The following is a 26,520-nucleotide window of genomic DNA, read 5'->3' on the forward strand; positions in this document are numbered from 1 at the left end:
AAATCACAAGATCTGGTAAATATATTCCTCATTCACTGAGTAACAATGGATGCATTATATTTAGTTTTAGGCATTTGATTCCTATCTTTTCAACAAAATGCCTTTTAAACTCCTGTCTGCATGCAGTGCCAGATGCTGTAGGTGTACCACTTGTCCACACGGAACTCCTACAGATGGCACAATGTCGTAGAGGGAGCAACAGTGACTTCTGGAAGCTAGACTGTACAAATGGGATTGGAATCCCAGCTAGTACTGAATCAGAAGCCATGCAGACATAGTAGACAGTTTAAGCTTATGATAAATATTTCTTTGAAAAATATGAACTCATTTTATTTAATTTCAAACAATTGGAGAGGTAAACATCTAAAAGGAGGGGAGTAACACTTTCAGATAAAGGTGGTAGCAAATAAAGATAATCTATCTGCTCATGATTTAAAGGAAGAAAGGGAAATATATCACAGCAAAAGCCTTAGAATTTATCTTGAAGGCAAAAAATATTACTCATAGGAAACTTGAATCAAATCAGAAACACATTCTCCATTGCTAGTAATACATCACTATTGTCAACAGAAATTAATTATTTTTGTAAGTATATGATTAATGAAGTCTATACCTTCGTTATATGTTTGATTGAACCCACTGTGAGGTTTCTCCGACGATACTTCACACCCGGAAGATCCCAAAGGTGATCCAGCACAGTCTCTCCTTCTTCTAGTACATATTTCCGACCCTGGAACTTTGGTTTCTCATACAAAATCCAACTGTAATCACAATATTATGAACTGAGTTGTTGTTGCTGTTAGGCAAGACTGTCCTTATACAGCACATTTGCCGGAAAGCTCAGTAATGAGCTCTGCTTATCAAGTAAACTATCACACATTCCTTATCCTGTTCCACAATAGTCACATTCACTACAGAGAAATACAGACTTGTACTTCAATGCTTTAAAGTAGGACGTAGCCTAACATAACTGAAAATATTAAGTCTATTTAAAAAATACAGCTAAACCACAATGTAGATAAAATTTTTTTTTTTTTTACCAGAAGTATATTAATTGACACACCGAAACATGTCCTTTATGCAAGGCATAAAACATATACATACTAAGAACAGCACTTCATATTTCTTATGAAATGTACACAAAACTAAGCAAGGCTGCCTCAAAACTGCATAAGTGTGACATGAGTTGTTACTATGGCTGACAGTCAGAAACATTCACTGTTAATGCCACCAATTAAATTTGAATGCAACAACTAACACGGTCCCAGCCCCAGTTTCCCAAAGCAAACTGAGAAACACTTGCAAAATCTACCTTAAAGATACTTATAGATCCTTCTGCATCCATATTCCTCTAAATGTTAAATTACAACAGCAGCTGAGATTGTTCTTTTTAAGGGTCTTTTGCAAGAGCCACTGTATAATGCAACTGAACTGATAAAAAAAATTTCTTTGGCATATGCACATTTCTACTGATGATTACGGCTGTACTGTCTCAGCACTTCAGGCAAGAAGTCTGAACTTACTTGTGGTTCTATCAGAAGGCTTCTGTTTGAAGCTAGTTCCCAGAAGAAACATTTTTATTTTTTTTTGTACTGTAGTATTTGAAGCCTTGTTTCAAGCTTTTCATTGGTATCAGTCTAATATAAAGAAAAGACACTCTTGCAGATCAGACGTGTGTCATAAATAAAAGAAATGAAAATACAGGGGAAACACATATACAATCTTCTGTAAAGACTCTATTCAAATATGACCTGGATTTCTTACCATCCTCTAATTATCCTAAGTAATGCTCCACTGGGAAAGATCCATGACATGGTATTTAGCACATCCGAATGAATTTCTTGTTTACTTTTGTCGCCATAAATATCATAAATAATAATCTGAAACAACATACAATGCATACGAATGAGGGCCTATTTCCACATACAGTGTAGATGGCTATTTTTTGCTTGGAATAAAACCTATTTCACTTTGTGTACGCTCAACTGATATGCTAAGCACTGTACTGAACTTAATCAGCAGTTGCTGATAGAAACGTAGTAAAATTACTACTGCCAGGATTTTTAATAATATCATCTCATTATTCACATGTGCAAGCATGCACACCATTAAAACACAGAAAACTAGACTACCAACTTCAGATGCTTTCCATTTAAAAATTTTGGTATAGCAAATTATTCCAACTATCATACTGATCTATGGGATATGAATTTTGCTTACCTTTCCTGGCCTTGGATTGTATTTGAGACTTGCCCTGTCAATAAGGTTCTGAAATTGAAAGGACATGGAAAAGAACTATTAACAACTACAACAGTAGCACAAAGTACAGGCAGATTATTCAGGGTCCACTGTTTCTGTAAATGTATCCAACTGTCACTAGCAGGAAAAAACAATATTTGATTCACCGTTGTTCAGAGTTCCTGTAAATAGTTTAACAGAATCAATCAGCAGAATGCAGAAAGGGCTAGAAAGGAAGAACTATTATAGAAATTATAACTTCTACTCTTTCCCAGCACACAATGAACTGCGTGTCCTAACAGTGGCAAAACCAAAACAGACTCCTAACACAGACTGGAATACTCCCAACATTACGGAAAGACTTTATTCTTCAGTTATGCATTTGATATAAGTGATATTTTCTGTTTCTAAATATTGGAAGAATTGTTTTCATACCCGCATCTGCCATTACTTTAAATAAACTAAAAAAGAAATGCTAATCTATGGAAGCAGCTATTATTACTTACTTGCTAACTAAGCTACAGTTTGTAGATGACTGTCACAAAACAATCATAGTATGGTAAGCAGATACTTATAATTTTTGGACAATAAAGCTCTACAAATCTCAGAAGTGGAAGAAATGAAAGAACAATTTTCATACAAAAGGCATCTTCAAGAAGAAATGTCCCTAACATGAACAAGTCTGTGTTTTGCTATTATACAGACCTGCTATTACGAAAGTGAGTTAATTGTAAAACAGAAGATGTGAACAGAAAATAGGAAAATTTTCTGTTCGCATCTTCTGTTTTACAATTAACTCACTTTCATCTGTGTGCTGAACCAAGCATACTGTATTTTTAAATTATTTATCAGAAGACTTTCTTTTTTAAAATATGATCTTAAACAGCCTAATGAATTTAATTTTTGCTAAAAGAAATAACATTAAAATAGGAGGAAGGAGAATAGGGAGACAGCAATTTTGAAAATGAGCTAATCATTTTGATTATTAATATTATGTGACATGACATCTTACCGCTGACAATTCTCCCAGTTTCAGCATAGTGTTGTCTTGAGACCAATGCATCTTTGGCTGCAACACATCCTGGAGAATGCTTCCAAACCTGGTCCCCTTCTCAAAGGAGGAAGTGCTGGCAGATTTCAAATACTGGTAGTAGATACTTGGAGGAGGAAGTTTTACAGCAGCATCAGCTTTCTGTGAAATTGGCTTACAAGGTGTTCGACTGGGAGAAGCTACATCTGGAAATAGTTCTGGTTGATGCTTAGAGTCAAGTTGCTCTTTTGAAAGAGGAAGTGGTTGTTCAGGAAACAAACTTTGCTTGTTTGACTGCAGGGTTGTTTTTAAATCCCCTCTCCACTGAGTGGAAAGACAATCTTCTTCTTGCTCAGCATCAAGCATTTGTTCTTCATATGATGATTCTTCCTCCTCCTGGTCTTCCACTCCCTCCTCCTCATCCTCTTTACTGAACTGAGAAGTAAACTGTAAGCGCTCAGAAACTGACTGGAGAAGGGATAGCACAGAAGCGTGGTCAGTGTTATCTTTAGATATTCCACTAGGATGGCCTTCTGGTGACACATCTGTAGAAAGCAAATCTTCTTGAGAGCTGTCATCTTCATATATCGGAGACAAAGACAAAGGATATACTCTACAGCGCCTGGCCTCCACGCTTAGAAATGACTCTGAGCTACGGCTATCTGTAGCTTCAGTCAACTTGTTATCCTTTCCATAAAGACAAGCTGGGTCATGTTTATTATTTGCTCTTTCACATGTTAGATCATCCACATTATCTGAAGGTAGAACAGAAGAAGAAAGCAAACCAGTTTGCATATCATCAGTTGAGACAGATTTGTTCTCAGTCTGAAGGGCATCTTCATAGATTATAGTAAAAGAACTGTTTTCCCACTGTTCAATTAGTGGAGAAAAGCCCAAAAGATCAGTCGATTCCTTCGTGTCATCACTACAGTCCAGACCACTTTCTTCAAGCTGATAATTTCTCTGAGTGTCTTGGTCCTTCCTTTCTACCTGCTTTGGATTCTCATTATCTTGGGCAAACACTGTGTTGAAGCAGCTTTTCCCTTCGCTGTCATCACCAATAATAGACAATTGAGGCACAGCAAACAGTGCGTTTAATCCAGTATTAGTCTCTGCCATCTCACTCGTCCCTTCTGCTCGTTCTTCTTTATTCTCCATTACCTTTGAATCTTCTAAGGTTACTATTACTTGTGCAGGTATTTCTGCAGCCTCTCTTCTGCAGTGTTTATAAGGACTGTCCTCTGCACTGGTTTCCAGAGAACCCCAAGAGCTGCTTTTGACTTTGGATTCAGTCTGTATGCTGATATGTTCTTCATTGGGCATAAAAGATGGCAAATTAACATTTACACTTCCCAGCAATGCGTGCTCTGGCATATTTGTATTATTGCACAAATCTTTTAACTGCAATGACTGAAGCATTTCTTCAGTCACAGTAGCATCTCTGTGTATTAAACGTAAAGACCCATCAGATTTTCTACTAGTTGCTGATACTCCAGCTTTTCTACATTTCTCTGCTGCAGCCAGATGGTCACACACCTTTCTATCGTCTCCCTCTTTGTCTGGTGTCATAAAATCAGATTCTGGCCTTACTGAACTACCAGTGGTCAGAAATCCATTTGTTTGACATGTAAATGCATTATTTGGTATCTTTTCAGCTCTTTGGGGCCAATCTATGCCATTTTCCATACTATTTGGAAGCAAGGGAGGATCTAAGCCATCTGCCTTTTCAAAATTTACACCTACAATCTGAGCGTCAACCTTCTCCCTTGGTTCATCTGTTCTAGCAGGTAACTTGATATCCAGGTTTAAAACCTTTAGGGTTTCAGTCTTAGGTTTAGGCTCAAACTTTTCAGAGAGCCTTTTACTCTCACTGCCTTGCCACTGATTGGATGCCAGCTTTTGTTTGGCTGAGTTAATGACTTCATCAATTATTTCTTTTGCTTTTAGCGCTAGTGCACTATGTAGGTCAATTTTATCAGGGATGTAAGATAGTATCTTTTCACCTTGATTACTGGTATCCACTGTTTCATTTCCTGTAAATGAAGATGAGCCTCCTCCACTGTTCTCATTAAAATGTTTTAATGACTGCACAGCTGACTGGATTTCTTCTGCTTCCAGCTGTACAGTCCCAGCTTTCTGATAATTTATAATACCCGTACTTATTAAACCATCCTTGCTCCCACAAAGCTGGCAGACACCAATGGCTGGTTTTGCCATTATTTCTTCTATAGCTAACTGTAAAACTGAGTCCACTATTTCCTCAGCTTTTTTAAGCAAAACAGCAGCATTTTGGAATTTAGGGCATTCTTGTCCCTTCGTATTGCTATCCCTTAATTCCTCAGAACAGAGCTCATTTGACTCTGCAGGTGCAGCAGATGTTTGATTATTTGTCATAGAAGGGGCTTGTGAGAGAGCAGAAACATAGTTAGCAAGATTCACCTGTCCCACAGCATTTTTGCACATGCTCTCAGTACAGGCTGACTCAGATGATGTTCCCAAAGATTTCCAAGGGTGGATGGGTGACATCATTGCCTCTGCCAAGACACTGCTGTCAGCCTGCTGCACGGAGGCAGCCTCCTCTGCCCCATCACCAGCTCTGTAACTGGAGGAATAATTGTTCCCCTGAGCAACGCCCACTGTTTCCAAGGCAGAAAGGGAAAGGTCAAAGGCTTCTCTGGATCCCAGATTAGGTGATGAGGGCCTGCGGATGCAAATACCCACCACATCCACTCCAGCAGCAGAGCTATCAAGCATAGCTGGAGTAAGCTCAGGTTCCAGAGAATCATTTGGGCATGAAGCTCTCAGGTCTCCCAAGCAAACTGACACCTCAGACATTCTGTCCTCGGGGATTATCCTGCTAAATTCAGCAGCTGGAAAAATAAAGTTGTCCTGTTCAGAAGCAGTAGACCATCTAGTAATCTGGCCATTTTCAGAGTTAGTGGCAGGATAAGGCATTTTGACTTGGTTGTCAGATGAAAAATCAAGTACTGGGGGCGATATCTTCGGCTTATTACTGTTTTCCTTCTTGGAAGATAAATTAATAGATCCATCTTCAGAAAGAGTTGAAGATTTAGAAGTTATGTCTACATCAATGTCTTTTTCACAGATGAAAACAGAATGGTTGGGCAAAGGTCTTTCTCCACATCTCAAGTCAGAATGAGAAACCACCAGAACGTTTCCTTGTGACTTAAGAGAGGAAAGTTCAGAGATGCAATCCTTATACTCAGAAGGTAGAAGTGCAACATCAGCCATACCAGCCTTGTCAATTTTAGAAGCAGGAAGAGTATGATCATCTGTCCTGCTGATGCTGATTAAAGGGTGAACAGCAGGCTTTGCTGTGTTATCTTCTGTAAGAATAACTAATGCCTTGGCAGAAACATCTTGAACAGTTTCAAGGGAAACAGAACCACAGTTGTGAACAGGCACTGAGCTTTCTGAAAGGCTCAACTCTACCAGCTCAAAAGATTTGCTCTTTTCACATCTAAGATCAGGACAAGAAACAGTCTCTCTTGCATCTTTTAAATCAACTTCTCTTTCCCCTATAGTTCTTTCAGTTTTGCAACTTGGATGAAGAGAAACCAAACAACAGCCTCCAGTTTCAAAAGAAGACTCGTAAGTAACAGGGAGAGGTGCTGTCAGCTCGTTGAAGTTAGCTTTCATGCTCTCACATGCATGTATGCATGATGACACATCGGCAAGGTTTTCCACTGAAACCTGAGAGAAAACCTTCATTGTTTCCACACCCTCCGTTTCTAGACAAGGTACACCAGCCTGTGGTGCAACAGTATCCTTACAATTCTCCACAAGGACTAACTGGTCATCATTTTGTATGTGTATTCGTTTCCCAAACTTACTCAGTTCTTCATTACAAGTCCTGCTGCCCATGACTGTATCTTCATAATTTTTAATAGATGATGTTGTAGCAGTGAGATTACCTGCAGTTATGCATTTTTCTCCTGTGGACTCCATACTAAGCAAAGTGGGTGTTTGTTCATCAAAAGGTGAAAGAGCAGTAGCAAGAAATTTTTGTGGATTTTGCTCGGTTTCTACAGCTGCCACAATCTTCTGTGTATCACTTTTCCTTGGGTCACTACCTTTATTTGCACTACCTGTACGTTGATCTGCTTGCTCCTGAAATATAGTGGTAATGGAATGAAGCATCTGGACATCCGATGCTGGTTCCAAGTGACTATGCATTTGATGATTACAGCAATACTCTCCCTTACTCACCTGTAGTTCTTCATTAGCTGACTTATTTTTTGATTTGTGTGAATGTAAACAATCATCTTGCATTATTTTGGTAGACTCCTTACTAGCTGCTATACTACAGCAATTATCTTCATCAAAATTACAAGTGGCAATTTTGTCTCCCTGAAACAGAGCTTCTGCTTCTCCCAGCAGTTCAACTTCTTTTCCAACCAAACCATTTGCAGAACTCATTTTAAGGGAGTTGGTAATCTGAGAAGTGGAATTGGTTAGGATCTCACCATTTCTACTACTAGATGACAAAAACGAATCTAGTGAACACGTCCTTTTAAATTTTGTTGCGGCTAAAGCAGGTGTATGTTTTAAATCTATATCACGAGATGATTCAGTAGATGAAGTTGTAGCCTTGGCAGTTATTTTGCCTTTACTGCTAACCAAGCAATGCTGAGCTTTACCAGACTTCGTTGTTTCCATGTTAAATGCAGAAGAGTCCACTATAACACCAACTCCGTGATCTTTACCCTCATTTTCTGCATTCTCTTTTAAGCATCCTGATTTTGGAGAGATGGTTGTTTGGATTTCCCCATTTTCTTTGACCATTAAAGCATTTCTGTTCTCAGTCCTTTCTTCTCCTTTTTCAGCCACTTCTGACTGACTCTTCAGTAGCTGCCTAATCCTTGCAGAACCTCGATACGTTGCATAAGTGACTGCAGGTGCTTCTGGCTTCCGTAGCATCTGCCTGTAATCAGATCATCATTATCAGCACAAGACAGACTATCTAAATAGCTGGTATGATAATAAAAGGTTTACACAAACCGTAGATGGCATATAATACTGTTTCCCTCCACCAGTTAGCACAAACCGTAGACTGCGTGCCACACAACTTTCCCCCTTCTGTCCCTCCTAATTACGGCTTTGTGTGACTAAGGATACATACACTACCTTTTACTGAAGAAGTGAACTTACAGTATAAGCAAAAAGTAGAAGTTTCTATAAACAACTTTCATCATTTGCTTTCTACTAGACTACTAGTAGGAATTACTGCTTACAAATGCCACTGCAAGTCAACATTTGCTGTGTCAGAAATAAGCATAGTTTCGTGAAGATCTTACACACTACTAAAGTAGTTCTATATTTTAAAACTGAAGAAAAATTACTGCACTGATGTTCATTAAAATATCAAATTGCAATTTAAATTTTTACCCAAACTCTTAACGCATCGTTAAGGAATGGGACTAGGAGAAGCAAAATGTGGAGAAAAGAAAATATGCAACAGGAGACGTTTTCTGAACCACAGGGTAGTAAGCAAAGAGATTCACTGAAGATCAGGTAAGAACAAAGACTGCTTGAATATGAAAAAAAAATATGAAAATGAGAGGCGTAGATATGAGATAAGGAATTAGTAGATCTCATCATTCTTCATTCTTAAATTTGTAGCCAAAAAAGTGAACACAAAAACTAACAGATGAAAGAATTGCCATGGAAAAACTGTGATCCTGATTCTTCACTGCTCTTTCTGATATACTAAGCATAAATTAAGAGCCTGTCACTGCCTGTTTTCTGAAGAAGCAGTTTTTCTTCTTTCTTAAAACTAACAGACATCACAAATACCTTCCTTCATAATCCTCCTCTGCTTTCTCCCTCTTTTTTTTGTTGATTAAAGAATTCTCACAAAATTCAGACAGAGACAATATGAGTGTGACCATTGTGTTTTGCATTCTTCACCTTAGAACAAAGCAGATGTTCAGACTGTGCTTAAACTCCATTTTGCCTTTGCAACCACCTAAACTAAGAACAAATCCTTTCAAGAACTCATCCAGTCTGACCCTATGTCTGCTAAACTATTGGCTGGAAGCGGCCACTCACCTGTCTGGGAAACTGTCATAGTCCTTTCAGAAGAGCCTCTTGAAAAAGAGTTAGCTAAGATTTTTATCTTTAATATAAAAGCATCGGCATAGGTGAAAGATATCTTAAAAACAGTTTGAAATGCTCTTTGCAGCTTACTATTAGTTCACATTTATTGAGAAGTTATTAGAGCTCTAGACTTGAGGACAAATAATTGAAGTGAGAAATAGAACACAGATTTACCAAGGAAAATTGAATAGCAGAATAAAGAATTTTGTTTATTTGGATATCATTCAGTAACTAAAACTTCTAATATTGTCTGCATGGATTTTGAGTATGTATACTCTCAATAAGTACAGATGAATATAAAAATGGAGTGGATTTACCAATCAAAAATAGCATCTCTATTCTGTCAAGGCTTTAGAGGCCCAGATTCTTACTTCAATGTTGATTTTATTTTGAAGAGGGAACTTAATATTATTTAAAATCACAAGTAAACTCCCTCCTTGCGCAGAATTTGAACATGCAAACAGTATAAGCAAACTAAAAGTGAAATTATTAGTATCTATAAACACTAAAACATAGATATAAACAATCATTCATGTGCATGTTTTACATTGCCAGCTATATTTAGGCTAATGTCAAAATACCTGAATATGAGAACTTACTGTGAGAACTTGAAAGTTAAGCTTGTATTTAGATTAAACTCATTGTAATTCCTGGTGAAACCTACAGCAGAATCTCAATATAGGGTTTATCAGCCAGGTATATTATATTATAGAAGCAACAGAATGTGTATTAAACACCATGCCTCCCTAGTCTTCCATACCGCTAGCCTGGTTTCCTAAGATACCAACAGTGGCAGCTGCTAAATATCACATATCCCATTTGTTTAAGTTGCTGTCTCAGCATTCACACCTCTTCCAAGAAAAATAAGGATTTCTTAGGGAAGAAAACAAAACATAGAGAAAGAGTAGTAGAACAAAATAAGGGATTTTTCTTGTTGTTTTACTTAAAAAAAAAAAAAAAATTACATTATTTTCCACTGTCTCACAGAAGGCTTTCTTTTACATTAGAAAACACGTTTCACAACTCCAGAGATCCTAAAAATCTTAGAGGAAGGATTTGTTGAGTTCTATACTTCACTATATTCACTCATCATCAGCCACAGCCATAATGAAAATAAGTCTTAAGAAATTAAGAACTAACCATGCTGTCATTCAGAATTAACCCTACTGAGTAACCTCTCCTATTTCAGTCAAGTCAGAATGGTATCAAAATGTTTTAAATAGTCACTATTACGATTTTACAAAATCCATCAGCTCTCCTGTACTTTTGACAACCTCAAAAATTAAAGCAGTCTACAACCATGCTGAATTCAAACAAAATTTATTTCAAGAAAACAAACAGAACACAGGTTGGCACCAATCCTCCAAACAAGTTTTATAGATTCTTGAAAAGGAAAACTGCAACGATAAGTGTTTGAAGTGGGCACCATAATGGTATTGCAAGGCACCAAACACCCATTTCCACCACAACCAAGGAGTTATTTTGAATAAACGCTTGATGACAGTTGCCTTTCACTGAGATTCCTTCATTCTGTGGTCAATATTTTGATATGCAGTGGGAAGAATTTATCTATAAACATCTGGTAAAAACTAGGGCTCCGACATAAACCTGGAAAATGCCCTTCTGTTTGTCTCTCATACTCAACTTTTACCTTCAAATTTCTCCCATGAACTCACTAATTCTTAAGGTCAAAGCATCCAGAAATGGGACAAACAGTTAATTTTATAGAATATTATCTGCAGAGGGATAACGTGATCCCAGCATGATGGGATATTATATTTACATTCGTTTGAGCCACAAATCCCAATGAAGAATTATACCACTTATTACAAATACCCAAGCAAAACAAACATGCTCAGAAGTTTCTCTTTGCCTGTGTGGTACCTTTTACAATTTCCCCCCAATGCTTTTTGCTCTCCATTTGTCTTCTAAGGAATTTTATGCTTCAATTGGTCATTTTGAAGTCTGAGCAAGACTTGGAGCAACCTGCCTTACAGAACTCTGTGCACAAACCCAATCCTCACTAGCACTAGTTACAGCACTGCTTCACTTGCACAGCGTTATCCTGCAGCTTGTCTCTGCCAGTGCCTCCTAACACACAGATCTGCTTTCCTGCAAACTTGCCTCTACCAAGAGTTTATGCAGAGGATGCTATTTTAAAAAGGAACCAAACTCTCCTTCACAGACATAGCAACTTCAGGATCTCTGGCTTTTAATAAAGAATCTGCCGCTTGGTATATTGTAAAAAGCCAACCATCTTTTTAGTCCGAATGTATTCACTTTTAGAACACATAGACGTATGTTCAATCTGAACACTCATGTGCAACAAGACATTTAGAAAATGAAAACTCACGTTCCTATGCAGCAGCAGCAATTCAGCTCTAAGTCTTACGAAACACATTAAGAAGCAGGCTGTGTCACGGAAAATCTTTTGGAAGTGTCACTAGAGACTTGCTTCAGAGACATTTAAAGTAACAATTCATTTCTTAGCACCAAAACAATATGTCAGTTCAGAACTTATGTTAAAAACTCTTTGAAATTTTTATTTCAACTCCTGTGAGGATACAGATGAAAACCTGACTACAGACAGAACCCAGTGTGTATTCTATCACATATTTGAAATACTGGGAGATTCCTTCTTCCCCTTCTTCCTAGGAAGCTATTCAATTCCCTATAAAGCCTTAATTCAGTTTCACAAAAGACAGTTTGACAGCAACAAGAGAGCATGTCAACATGAGTTACATTAAATTCGTCAAAAATAGATGCTTGTAGAGATTTCTTCTATTCTGATAGAGAAATAAAAAGTTCAAAGGGGGCTAACTCAAGGAGAGCGGAACATCTTCTGATATCTCATATGACAGATATCTTGTGTAACTTGCCCCAAAAGTGGCATTCTTTATAAAACAGTCTCCTTGGTTTGAAGGCCTGAAGCAGGAAGAAACCTATTAGCTTGAATGCCTCATCTCAGTGCATCCATAAAGACTACATTGTTTGCACTTTTTTTCCAAGTGTATATCATCAAGACGATGACCCCTCCAATCTTCATATTTGTACCAAACAATAATGTAGAAAGCAGACAACTCTAGACTATTTTCAAAAAGATGGAGGAAGATCATACAGCATGATCCCAAGAACAAGATAGGAATGGCTGGACTCGATGATCTAAGAGGTCTTTTCCAATCTAGTGATTCTATGAGTCTCTGAGTCTATGACAGAGCACTACATGGGTACCGCATTTCAGATGCCCAGGCGGAACAGCTTCATTTGCATAGCATAGCATCCACGCTAGAAAGCCCTTAAACCAGCATCACTGCTTCTTGGACCCAAGCTCACAAGCTCCAGCTCAGCAGTGATGAAGCATAAGCACAATGCTGGCTGGTCTGTTCCTGCAGCATGCAACACTGGCTCGCCCATGACATACAATGGACACTTTTGCCCCACACTTCACTCTTCCAGATATTTTCTCCTGAGCCTAGCAGTATCCTGCTTTTTCAAGCATGCATGTGCATGTTTCCCCTAATCTCCTCTCACAGACCCCTCAGAATGAGCTCCCAGAGTAAAGAGATCTGCAAGCTACAGGCTGCAAACTGCTGAATTAAATCAGTATGTCTCTTGTGGCTCCTGTCTACACCTCCCTGACTATTTTAAAATCATGCTGTTGTTTGTTTTATTTTTTCCACTTAGCTTTTTTTCCTACTGCATACTTAACCAACAACTTTTTTAAAATTATGTTAAGGTCCTTTGTCTGGAAACAATTGTCTTAAAGTCAATCTTCCAGTGGAATCCAACTTACTGAGCCAGTTGGTTTTGACTCATGTCAGATGTTCATAAAAGGAAAAATAAAACCCTTATTGAAAAAAAAAAAAAGATGCTGTGGGCTAACTGAAAAGTTGCCATATACAACTTAGATGTAAGAAAATTATGTTTTAGCCAGAGAGGATAGCTTCACAATTTCAACATGAAGTTTGAAATATCTGATGTCCTGGGACTTCACAATGTATATTTCAAAAAGTCAAAAGTTTGATTGAACAGCATGATGCGCACACGGTTGATTTTGCAGGAAATTTCAAAGCTAATGTTCCACAAGGAAAATTAAGAGTCAATGACAATTCTAACAAAAGCAAATTGTAGTCTGTGACCTTGAAAGGAACGCCTCTCCTTCCCCTTGCCCTTTGTGGTACTACTTCTTGATTACCTTCCACATCTGGGAAAGTAACACAACTCCAACTTTGAAGGAATGCTGACCCAAAACACCAGCAGATACAAGACCAAGGACAGCATAAAAGGCCTGGGATCACTCCCTGCTCTTTGCTGCCTTATTGTCTGGCAGCAGCCAATCCTTCTGCCCTATTCTTATGGGAATTATCCATCCAGACTTACCTGTCCCCCTCACATAGTTCAGCCACCTACCCCTCCCTTTCCCTCTGTTACACACAGATATTCAGGTGTCCAAATGCCTTTGACACTTCCGGGAAGCATGGACAAGCATCTGCAGCAGTTTGCCACATGCTGCCTCATGCCAACATGCAAGGAGATTCTGCAGATGCCAATGAAAAGCGACAAGCTACCTTGCCACTCTGGTGTGAAGATTAAGCCCTTGTTGACAAACCAAGGTCTGGGAAACCTGAACAATTACACTGCAGGTAGAAATAACTCCTTAACTTCAAAATCAGACTGTAAAATACAGTTTCTAGGAAAGTCTCTATTAACCAAATATGTCACAGTTGAACAACACAATAAAAAAAAAAACTCAGTGGAAAAAAAAAGCCAGTGAATTAATTTTCAGCTTAATTAATTTAGCTCAATTTTGCATTGTGGATGTGTTATGAATTACTCTTAAACTAAGAAGCTTTCGTTCTTTGGAAACGCAAACACCTTTGCTTTGGTGCCAGCAAGAACCTTTCCTTTGGCCCACATCCTAGTCCCGGGTAGATGTCCTCCTTGGCAGGCAAACCAGGGCCTGCATTTCTCCTACAGCAGAGCCCCAAAATTCATCCACCCCACACTTGCAACGGGTTGCTAAATCCCAGCATAACATATGTCTTAACAAGGTCTCAGCTGACACACAAAGGCTTCGGCTCTCGTCAAAATTTGGAAGTCTGTGAGTGCTGTTAAAAGGTAGCTTCTTCGAATCAAGGTATGCATACAGAGACATGTCTGGAGGAAAAGATTTAAGAATAACGAAGCCCCTGATGGTTATCTGACCTACCGCTAAATCCTTCCATGTGAATTTGGGCATCCCCCTGCAATCACTGCTGGAAGCCTTCCTCCACAGAACACACCAAGACAATTACGGGCAGGATGATGCTAATCCTTCCCTGGGACAATCTTCTAAATAAATGTTGGGCCATCTTTGGCTGTCCCAGAAGGGTGGAACTATCCACATAGCTTATTTCGCTCTCAAGAGGAAGCAGGTCACTCTCGGCAACGACTTGCTGTCTGTCTGAGCATCAGCAGTTGGACAACGCTGTACTTCCACATTCGGTTTCTGAAGGTAGAAGCCAGAAAGCCATCGGAAGACTACCTACTCTGCCCTCTTTCCACGACCCCCCCTCCCCAAGACGCACACCTCTGCCTGCTGCTCTTCTGTATGCTGCTTTGTGTGTCTGTGTAAACAAACTGCATCAGGGAAGTAAGACCAAAAGTAATCTGGTATCTAAGTCCAAACAGGGATGCAGAGCACGTGCTAGCAAGGCTGCCCAGGCTCCACAGCTGTTCTGGTGTTCCCTAGAGCCACCATCAAGGCAGCCCCTTACTTCAAAGCAAAGCAGCTGTCTTTCCTGTCTCTGACAGGCTGTACATTACTATGTAAATATATATATTTATCTGTACAATGGGAATCTTTATGCAGGTATTATTATGATAGAAGCAATCAACACAGTGCTTTTGTTTTCCTCTTACTGTCACCACCCAACAGATGCTTTCAAAGATGGATGGACACTGTCAGGCTGTGTGTACACTTACAGTTTTAAACATTCAGGTCCTGTATGCAAAAGAGGTCCTGAGTAGGCAATTACAGAGGATGACATTGCTCTGATCACAAGGGGCATTTGTTTTCACCAAATGCAGCCTTCCCCCTCTTATGTATTATTCCTCAGGAATGATCTGGTGAGACTATCGCTTAAAATTAAGGGATTAATTCACATTCATTAACTCTTAATTGTCTGCTAAAGGCATCTACTGGGAAAGATGAATGCTGCTGCTACTAACTGAATCAAAACCACAACACACAACTCATGGCAAAGAAGTGCTACGTTTCTATATGACCACAAGCCTCCCCGCTCTGACCAGTAACACAAAGGTGAATTACAAGCTCTGAAACAGACATGTTAACCAGAACTATATGCTATGCTAAAGCACATGGAGGACAGAGAGGTGATTAACGGCAGCCAGCATGGCTTCACCAGGGGCAAATCCTGTATGACCAACTTAGTGGCTTTCTATGATGGGGTAACCGCAGCAGTGGACACGGGTAAGCCAACAGGTATGATCTATTTAGACTTCTGTAAAGCCTTTGACAAGGTCTCCCACAACATCCTTCTCTCTAAATTGGAAGGATATGGATTTCATAGCTGGACAGTATGGTGGTTAAGAAACTGGTTGGATGGTTGTATTCAAAGAGTAGTGGTCAATGGTTCAAAGTCCAGATGGAGATCCGTGACGAGTGGTGTCCCTCAGGGGTCCGCACTGGGACCCATGCTGTTCAATATCTTTATCAATGATATTGACAGTGAGATTGACTGCACCCTCAGCAAGTTTGCGGATGACACCAAGCTGAGTGGTGTAGTTGCCACACCAGAAGGACAGGATATCATCCAGAGGGACCTGGACAGACTGGAGAAGTGGGCCTCTGAGAGCCTCATGAGGTTCAACAAGGGCAAGTGTAAGGTCCTGCACCTGCTTCAGGGCAATCCTTGTTTTCAGTACAGGATTGGGGATGATGTGATAGAGAGCAGCCCTGCAGAGAAGGACTTTGGGGTGTGGGTCGATGAGAAGCTTGACATGAGCTGGCAACGTGCGCTTGCAGCCCAGAAGGCCAACCGTATCCTCGGCTGCATCAAAAGAAGTGTGGCCAGCAGGTCAAGGGAAGTGATTCTGTCCCTCTATTCCTTTCTCCTGAGACCTCATCTGGAATACTGCGTCCAGTTCTGTAATCCTCAACGTAAGAAGGATACGGAGTTGTTGGAATGGGTCCAGAGGAGGGCTACAAAGATGATCAGAGGGCTGGAGCACCTTCCCTACAAGGACAGGCTGAGAGAGTTGGGGTTGTTCAGCCTGGAGAAGGCTCAGAGACCTTATAGTGACCTTCCAGTACCTGAAGGGGGCCTATAGGAAAGCTGGAGAGGGGCTATTCATAAAGGCTTGTGGGGATAGGACTAGGGGTAATGGGTACAAACTGGAGAGAGGCAGATTTAGACTAGATATTAGGAAGAAATTCTTCACTATGAGAGTGGTGAGATGCTGGCACAGGTTGCCCAGGGAGGTTGTGGCTGTCCCATCCCTGGAGGTGTTCAAGGCCAGGTTGGATAGGGCCTTGAGCAGTTTGATTTAGTGGGATGTCCCCAGCCCATGGCAGGGAAGTTGGAACTACATGATCTTTAAGGTCCCTTCCAACCCAAACTATTCTATGATTCTACGATTCTAACCATATAGATCACAAGGATTTTACCAGATACGTTACTAGCAGAGCAAAATGAAAGGACATGATTTTTCAGACTACTAAGAAGGGAAATACTATGCAATCAGATGTATATCAACAGGTTTACTAGACTTTAAAATAATAAAAGATCCTAAAACCCTCTGAAAATCCAACAATGTATAACATAGTAGTACCATAAATGGTCTGAAACTTGTCCCTCTTCAAGGCTACCTCCCTTCTGAAAGAAATAGCTTGCAGCGCTCTCACTAAACTAATTGTACCTAAAGGGCTTCTGCTCCTTTAAGCCAGACAGTGGCAAGTGGTAAAGGAGGAGGAACCAAAATCAAAGTACAATTTTGATTTTCATGTCACCAAATTTATTGAGCAATGCAGCGAGGCTTCTTGCTGAACTCCAGAACAAGCCATGCAGTTTCACAAGTACTATTGTTTCGCATGTCACTATACATAACATCCACTTATTCTTAAAGGATATTACAAAACAAAAAAAAAAGTCTACTAGAAGATAGGCAAACAGCAAGCAGTTAATAGAACAGATCTTGGTCATTACTCAATTTTTTTTTCCGGGGGGGGCAAAAAAAAAAAAAGGAAAAGAAATTGTCACAATAGTGTCCTCAATCACCTGTAGAGAGTACTGCCAGAATGTGTATTCCTGAGAAGATGGCACCTATGTACTGCAGAAAATTTATTCTCAGGAGTCTTAGAGAAACAGCCTCAATTTTGAAGCCAAATCATTGCTTGTTAGTGAAAGGCAATATATGTGTAAGTGACATAATTTTACATTCTAGGAAAAAAGATAATGGGGGCCAAGCCTTGTTTTATATTTGTCACCTACTTTATGAAATCTTGGTCTTTCTCTTGTAGACTTTCAGTGATGAGAAATTAGGTGAAGTGCATGCCCACTGTTCCATATTTTTATATTAGGGCTTATTTCATCAGTTAAAGGTTGGGTTTTAACATCACTAAGGAGGAGTGCAAAGGCTAAAACTAAACAGACTTGTCACTGTTATACTTACCCCTTTGCCACTGGGGGCTGTCCTACACAAAAGTTGCGATCTTAACTTAAGAAAGAAGTTTTTCTACACTTAGTAACAAATACCTCACTTTGCATTTTTCTTTTCCACTTACAGCTGAATAAGCATTACTTTAAAACTGTATTTTATATTTTACTGATCTCATCCCTTCACCATTAACCTTTTATAGAACACTGCAAGCCCAACTGCTTGCTTCACTTCTCAATGGCAAGAAAACCTTTAACCACCCCAGACAAACGGAAGACTAAGGGATGCAGTAACTGGAGACTTGGCCAACTTAGAGCTGCAATTATTATATTACTGTCCCCAGTAATTGGTGTCTAGAGACTTTGCCAAATTTACTGTGGTTTTGTCCTCTGTGCTCCTCCTTTACCATTTGCTACTGTCTGGATTAAAGGAGCCGAAGTGCTTCAGGTACAATTACCTCTGAAACAACCAGCCAGGGTAATGGAGGAATAATGAGACCTACGCATTTTGTCCCTCACGAACATGTAGTCCACAGACTGAGCTCATGAATTCCACTTCCCTTGGCTCAAGGCCCAGAAACTTGAGTCTTTACCAAGTGCCAGGCCTCCCACTGAGGGCAAAATTAACCTCAGTCTACAGGTCAGAGCAGTCCGATTTCCTTGTATTTTGCAAAATACTGCTTTAAGGACATAAGGTTAACGAAGCTGTCTAGGTAGAGGCATCTGAAACCATTTGGCAGGTATTTTAATTCTGAAAGATGGTTTGGGTTCTTTTAAATAACTCTATTGGGGATTATGGAACGTAACAACTATCATTCTTCCACTTATCATTGCAACCTCTTCCCTAACCACAGATAACCTCTCATTTAATATTTAACAGTAGTTTAGAGTTAAAGAAAATTAAAGTGTTCCTCATGACAAAAGAAATAGTTATGAGATTCATAACCCAGTGGTCTTCAGGATTCGCAAAGCCTTCAGCTCCAATTTGCCTCTACATTAAATGCCAAAATTGCAGTTTAACACAACAATCAATAGTACTTTTGAATTTATACGGATCAGTAGCATGTCTTGGGACCCAGTCTTCAAGAGATGAGCAAAAGACCACATTCACACCATCCCTTCTGTTCATGATATCCAAAGATCTTCCTGCTCCTTTGTGCTACTTTATTCATGTGCTTTCAGCACTCACTTCCAACTACTTCTTAGTAGTTCTATAAATCTACCTAGCCAACCATCAGCAATCAGGAGCATTTTTACAGTGTAACTATGCTAAGTGAATACCAGTTAGTCAATATTTAGTAAAGCAGCTAGCTAGTACTGAAGATAAAAAAACTGCTTAAAGTTCCCCTATAAGCCTTTATAAACCAAAACAGAACAAACGCAGCCTAATCACTTCTATAATAGAAAAAGAGAGGTAAACTCAATTCAAACTTTTTAAAGGTAAACAGTGCAAACCTTTGCTTCTGCATTGTCATTTCAATTTCTCTTTACTAATTGCCTCAGAAACAGTTTACATTGTGTAGTCAAGCAAAGAAAAACATACACAGAAGTTATACAGAGCCTGTCTAACTTGCTTGCATTCTGAGCCAAAAAGGGCAGAATGTACACTATGCTTTGAGAATGAGTTTAAAAGAAAAATGACTGATTTAACATTTGCCCAATTTTACAACAGCTACAGCAAAAAAAAAAACCCCACTTTTTTTCTTCTATTTAAAAAACAGTAACTTTCCATGGAAAAAAACTTCATTCTGTATACAGACCAACTTACCCTGACCTCCAATCTCGCAACACACACTTTTATAAGCTTGCTTGACCAGAAGACAGATAAACTATACTGAGAAAACCCTAGAGAGAAAAAATCTACGCTGACTTTCATAGGTTATCTAACAATACAGGGCAATGTGAAAATACGGTCAATTGAAAATGCCTACTGCAACTTTCATTCCAAGAAAACTAAAATAACTCAAAAATACTTGAGTTGAGCAAGAAGGTCACTTCAGTGAGTTAATAGCCACACATTCCTAACTCTGTAAGCTTTTATTAATGCCAAACTTATGAATACGCATTGTTCTGGAGATGAATTAACAAGAAGTTTAAAAAGATCTATTGAAGTCTATTGTCCTTTGACTAAGCTCTCTTTCAGGCAAGGAATGGCCTTTCTTATGCGTCTGCATAGCCCCTGGCAACACGGCATGCAACTCACCTGCCCGTTTCCAGAGTATACAACCCGAACAGCAAATAGCAGCAAGAGCCTGATGCAGCAAGCCAGCCTGTGTAACAGGTTTTAAGAAAGACACAGTTTGTACAGAACTAGACTGAACAACATAATGCTCCTAGATCTCTCCAGGTAACAACTAAGGGGAGGAGAAAATTTCTTCGGTATCAATCTATGAAGCGGTTCGTGGTGCAGGGTTGCAACACGCAGTTTGAAAAAAAGCATCAGTCAGATGGATGCTACTATGATAAGAACGTGGAATAAAAACGAGGCAGCCACGTCACAGATGAAACCAGATTACTCAAGAGAGCACAACTACTATTATTCTTCATTACTAGCAGTACTGTATTTTGGTGGTGGAAATACAATCTTAAGCCAGCCTGAACATGTATTACATTCCCCTCTTCATATCCTGATCATCCATTACATTTATAATATGAAGATTATTGATAGACACCTCTAATCATTAGTCTACTGAACAACAAATAAGGACAGAATGCTGAAGATATCTCCAGTATGGAAGTGAAATTCACTAAGCAGCTATTTTGACAACCTGTGACCTCCTATACGGAGGTAAAACATTTAAAATGCCACAGATAAATATACCAAGTGCAATTCAAATGAGTTTTAAAATTAAAATTAAAAAAAAGGTGTTACTTCTCAGTATATCCTCCTACTCCCATTCTACAATACAAGAAGGAGTACCATGACAGAATTACTGGTCACCTCAAATCATTACTTTTGGCTTAAATTTTAAATAAATATCCTGGGCATTATTGAAAATCTGCATATGTATTACTTCCGGATTCATTGCCTGTGGACAAGTCCATATTCTACACACCTATCAAAACCTGCACAAATACCACAGGCATACATACACAGCCAACTCAAAACCTCTGCTGTACCGACCTGCATACAGTCAAATATTCAGCATAACAGCTACAAACGTTTTCTTAATGCTAGCACCTATGTTTATGCCACAGCCAGAAAGACTTTGTAATATACGGTGTGGACCACAGCCAATGTTTCCGCTTCTATACTCTCAAACAAACATTGTTGCCCTTGGCACCATTTTTTTGGAAATCTTTTTTGGAAATACTACAGGACTGTTAAGGGTGTTCCATATTTAGGATAATTGGGTATTTTATATAACCTTGTTCACATTACAGGAAAACCCCGAAGAACAAGGGGAAAGAAAAGACAGAAGCAAAAATCACCAAGTCAAACTAACCAGGAAAGATAATTTAAAAATGAGGAAACCTTACTTGCAAAAGTAAAACCACTGAACTAGTGAGCTATAAAAAGCTCAAATCTTTATTTAGCCCACAATATGGATGGAAATAAGCTCTACAATACTGGAAGTATTTCTAAATGACACATCCTTAAACTCTCTTAACACTTACACTGACCTACAGTGGATTTACCCATAGTCGGGAGACTTCTATAAAGCCTTCTTTAAAGTTATATTTTGTTGCAGTTGACTTCTTCTCATTTATTTAAGGTAGTTGCTTCTAGAGTTTAGCACAAAGTCAAGTCAGAGACACTCCAAACAGCTTTGGAAATGACAGTCATTTGTCATACAGTCAGCAGAGCTTAGTCAAGGTTGTTCTGTGGACACATACACACATATGAACAAACATTAACATATTTAATACTGAATTATAGAACTTACTTTTGTGCACCTGCAGGTAGTTTCCAGTCTCCTTGCGGATCCTGTGAGATATCTTTCCCAATATTATTTAAGATGGCTTCACCTTTATTTACAGAATCCTCTTTAGTACTAGCTGTAGAATAGATAGCGTCTTCAATTTTTGGACGCTTTGGCTGCATGTCCTCTGGAAGGGTATTTGTGTTCTGTAAATCCTTTTCATGTCCATTGGGTTCATTTTGGAAGGTAGGCGGTTTAGATTCTACCAGAGAAGACTTTGTTGCAATATTAAACAAGCTTCCAAGAAAATGAAAAAAACCTTCTCGGGGTTGCTTGTCTTTATCTGCTGTTTTGATTCCACGAATCAAACTAGGAAGGCTATTTGCCTTTTTCAGCTCCTCCTGGATTTCAGATTTGCTGAGTTCTTCAGTGGAATGGTTCTTCTCTTCATTTTGACAAACCTAAGATAAATACAAGAAGCATATAAAGATGAGGTTTCCTGTGATTTTCCAATGTTCTCAAATTCCTTACTTTTAATTTGCTCCCATGCATTGTATTTCTTTCAGGAAATCTTTTGTTTAAAAATTTATTTTAAGATCAAAGCCCTACGCTCTCTTTTTTTGTAGTAAAAAGGTCCCTGTTCTACAAAAAGCCAAAAAGGATAGACAGGCTAGAAGACTCACAAAGCTGCTCCTGTGAAAGTAAAGTACAGAATGACAGATGAAGAAGAAGCAGAACTACTGCTTCAACTGGCAGGAAAAAAAACAAAACCCAAACCCAAGGAAGGTGCAAGGCACAGTATTTCACACTTCAGACTAATTTGCTCAAAAAGCACAGCTTCACAAACAAATAGGCACTTGCCAGATGAGCAGTTTTCAGCTTGCAAATATACAGAAGAAACCACAGCATAACACAAATATCATCGTGTTAAATGTAGGTCAACCTGCACTTGTGAAAAAACAGTAGAATGAGTTTCATACAAATTCTGTTCCTAACTCAACTCATGCGCCAGAAATTAATCCTACCTGCTCTCCTTAGCAATCCCATGCTGCACCCTTTGGCCAGCTTTCCTTGAACTCCAAAAGCAATTAACTGTACAGCTCTGCTTCCAAACGGGTTTGTAGTCTCACACAGCTCTGTAGTCTACCATGCTCAAACTGCAGAGTTTCCCATGCAACCAAAGCCCTCTACACCATTACCCCTGCACCTATGACCTTCTGAACTGCCTTTCAGCTAACTGAAAATAATTAGGCAGGGCTTCACCTCATTTAAACCACCTCTTCATTTCTTCACCCAACTCAGCTGAGCACTTGCCCTCAGGGGAAAGATAAGTTCTGTTCCTCACCAACTGGTGTCAGCTTCTCTTACAGATCCAAGAACCGCTACCCAAGCCCATGGTACTTTTGCCAAGACCACCTGCCCCAAAAACATGATGCAACTTCACTGGTAGGCTTCACCACATGTAACCAATTTTCCGGCTTCACAACCCATCAATGTCTTTTCCCCTGAACTAAATTTTTCTGGGGGGCTTCCTCCCGTTTTCACCTTTTCTGCTGGGTGCCATATGCTACTGATGCTTATTTTGTCTTTACAGCACAATCTTTTTAATTCCAAACCCTGCTTCAATCCAGTTTATTGCAACAGAATAAAGTTATCCCAGCTTTTCTTAGATGAAATCCATTCTGCTCAAGAGGAGTGGGAAAGGACAACACGAACTATAAGTTCTATGCAAATTCTCCTTGTATCAACAATACCTTTGGATAATTGTTTCTAATTAGATAACACCTACCCATCCAATGTGAGCAGAAAGCTACTATTTTCATTAGGGCACTAATCCTATTTCAACTCGAAGATATATGTTTCAAGTAAGCATGATTCTTTGCTACTAGTCCACCTAGAATCATGTTAATGACGAAAAAAGTGTTTTAAGGAACACAGTTTAATCCTTGGAGAACACCAATTCCTTAAAAAATTCTAAGTTAAACTTGGTGATACCACATCGGTGGTCTTTACTGTTCAGGCAATATTTTTTCACCTTTTTCATACAAAGAGTAGATGCAATTCGTTAAAATAATCAGATGTGTGTGTTAAAAATTGAATTGTTTATGTGAGGATAGAAACTGAATTATGCTAATATTTCCTGAGAATGCCATACAACAGCTATTGTTTTCAAACAGGCAAGACACTTAAACAAGCACATTAAAATCTTAAGTAAACTTTCAAGTAAACTTTCAAAAGCAGGTTAAGTCAAACTCTAGCCTTTTTTCATCCCACCTGTGACAAATCCTACCTGCTTCCCTACGTACTGCACTAAACAATTGCTGATGTCCCAGAAAGGGGTGCAAACACCTTTATAGTATTCAGAGATTTACTACTTTACAAGTCAACTCTACCTAAAACCACTCCTGAAAATGAAGACAACGGTGCTGCTTAGAGCTGTACCACGGTGCTGGCTGGTATCTTCACTACTAGGCAAACTATGGAAGTAACATGCAAACCTGGGATGAATATCTCTAACAAATAACTTTATCTCATAGGAATGAAGTGCTTTGCATAAGGAAATACAAAACAGAAACAAGAAAAGAAATTATTTCCAAAATATGGTAATACATGAATGATTTATCATAATCGATCTCCAAGTTCTGCTGTCATAGTTTCTTCCTTCAATTTGATTAATTCCTCAGCATTCTTTAACACCAGGTTTTGATTTTTAATGGTGGGAGGACATTTCTCCTTTGTTCTGTGATAAGTATTATTCACACAAATTCATCAGATTTAAAAGAGCATCTCAACGCAGGAAGCGCAAACAAATCTTACTGTCTACAGATATAAGCATTATAGGCTCCATATTTACATTAATTACTACAATATGTACGATGTTAAATGCATTAACTGTAAAAGAAAATAGTACATTCTATACTTGTCACCAGTTTAGTATCATGGGATTTTGTTGTTTTTTTTTTTTTTGTTGTTGCTTGGGTTTTGTTGTTCATTTGGGCAGAGGTTTCGTGGGTTTTCTGTTGGGTTTTTCTTTCTTTCAAGTCATTTGTATTCAGGAACTAGTGATTTTTTTCGTATTAGGAACTGAGACTTCAAATATGGCTAAATCTCTACATGTGAAATTCTTCCCCCAGCAGCTCTGAGACATAACACTTGTAAAGTCTGTGCTGCTTATTTGTAAGCATAATTCATGCCCTGCATGAAAAGCTGTTTTGTAGTCTCCGTTTCCAGAAACAGAAATCTATTTAGACTTCCCTTCCTCTTTAATCTTCCTTTCTCTACTTAACTTCTAGTGAATCAAAAGAACAGGAAGTTTTAATATGAAAGGGTCCTTCCATACCTTTAACCATAAATAGCGTGCTGCATATAAAAAGCCCTGGAGAACATTTACACTGTGTTTACTTGAAAATATATGTGGATATTAAGTCCCAACACAGAAGCTATGCAAATCCTTCTTTCTTCCCTTTGGTACAATCTATCCTGCTCTCTACATATTCTCCCTCCTGCTCCACTTTGCCTTTGCTATAAAAGACAGTATGAGTTACTGGTGTTTTTTCATTTTCCCATAAAATCTCAATCCAAAGTTTGAAGGACTGTTTAGGCATTCTACAAACAAAACTGTTCCTGCTACAGATTTTAAAGTTTGTATTCTAAGATAATGCCATATTTGAATTACTGAGACAAAAGCACATGATCTGTAAGGCCAATAAGCCCTTAACACAGCAGGAGCCTTTAGGCACAAGCGCCTGATGAACACAGCAGTACAACGTCAATTCCATGAGGCAGCATCGAGATAACTTTCACTTATTACTTCCCATGACTTTTCTCCACACTTATCTCTGACAGAAACTCCCAGAGCAAATGCTCAGGACAAAAAAGCAAGGGCGTAGGGCATATTGTATATTCAAAGCAATCCCTTCCCTGGTACATCCCACCAGTTTTCAATAGTCAAGGCCTTTAGGTGACCTCAACAGAGCAGGTTGATCTGTGCCACAATTAGGACTGAGCAGTTTGATATTCGCAACACTGGAAGGATACCAATGACTCTTGTACTAGTTACACATTATGCCATTGCCTTTTTTTAACACACACCCCCCCCCCCCCAAATAACAAAACCCATATCCTCTTCCAGTGTCACAGCACTCTGAACAGTTTCTAAGGCTTATTATGCAAACAATAGTTTTTTGGATGAAAGCCTACCTGCCAGATCCCCTTTGAGATCCTTGTTGACGCAAGGAAAAAAGTTTTCCTGCCTTAGTATATCATCTTTCTGCTTGTTTTGTACATGGACGGCCATCAGCCTTCCCCTTCCCTCCCCTTTCCCACTTCTGACATGCTTCATAAAGCTTTAATTAGCTTTTATTCCTTTAGCAACTCCCTACTCAAAAGTTTCACTGGGCAAGCCCTGGGTAACCTGGCCTGACCTTACACTCGGCTTGCTCTAAGGAGGAGGTCAGGCTAGATCCTGGGGGTCCCTTCAACCTGAATTATCCTATGGTCCTGTGACCTCACATGAAACAGGGCTGGTGCAGAGGAGAAGCTCAGCAGACCGTGAAACAAGATTATGACTTAAATCAGGTAACTGAAGAGACTGCAGCGATAATTGAAGCTC

The 26,520-nt window shown here is 39.2% G+C and overlaps 1 protein-coding gene across 1 annotated transcript in view; it reads right to left on the reverse strand.

Annotated features, from left to right (window-relative positions):
- Window positions 1-26,520, reverse strand: part of CRYBG3 (crystallin beta-gamma domain containing 3) — a 94,773-nt gene that overhangs the window by 45,076 nt on the left and 23,177 nt on the right. The window contains exons 3-7 of the mRNA XM_054080455.1: window positions 21,933-22,369; window positions 3,251-8,213; window positions 2,221-2,268; window positions 1,765-1,880; window positions 614-761 (exon numbers count right to left, since the gene is read on the reverse strand). Of these exons, the coding sequence (XP_053936430.1) occupies window positions 614-761; window positions 1,765-1,880; window positions 2,221-2,268; window positions 3,251-8,213; window positions 21,933-22,369 (5,712 nt within the window). The remainder of the gene's footprint in view (window positions 1-613; window positions 762-1,764; window positions 1,881-2,220; window positions 2,269-3,250; window positions 8,214-21,932; window positions 22,370-26,520) is intronic.

Source organism: Cuculus canorus, chromosome 1 (assembly GCF_017976375.1).
Source record: "Cuculus canorus isolate bCucCan1 chromosome 1, bCucCan1.pri, whole genome shotgun sequence".
NCBI classification, from domain to species: Eukaryota; Metazoa; Chordata; class Aves; order Cuculiformes; family Cuculidae; genus Cuculus; species Cuculus canorus.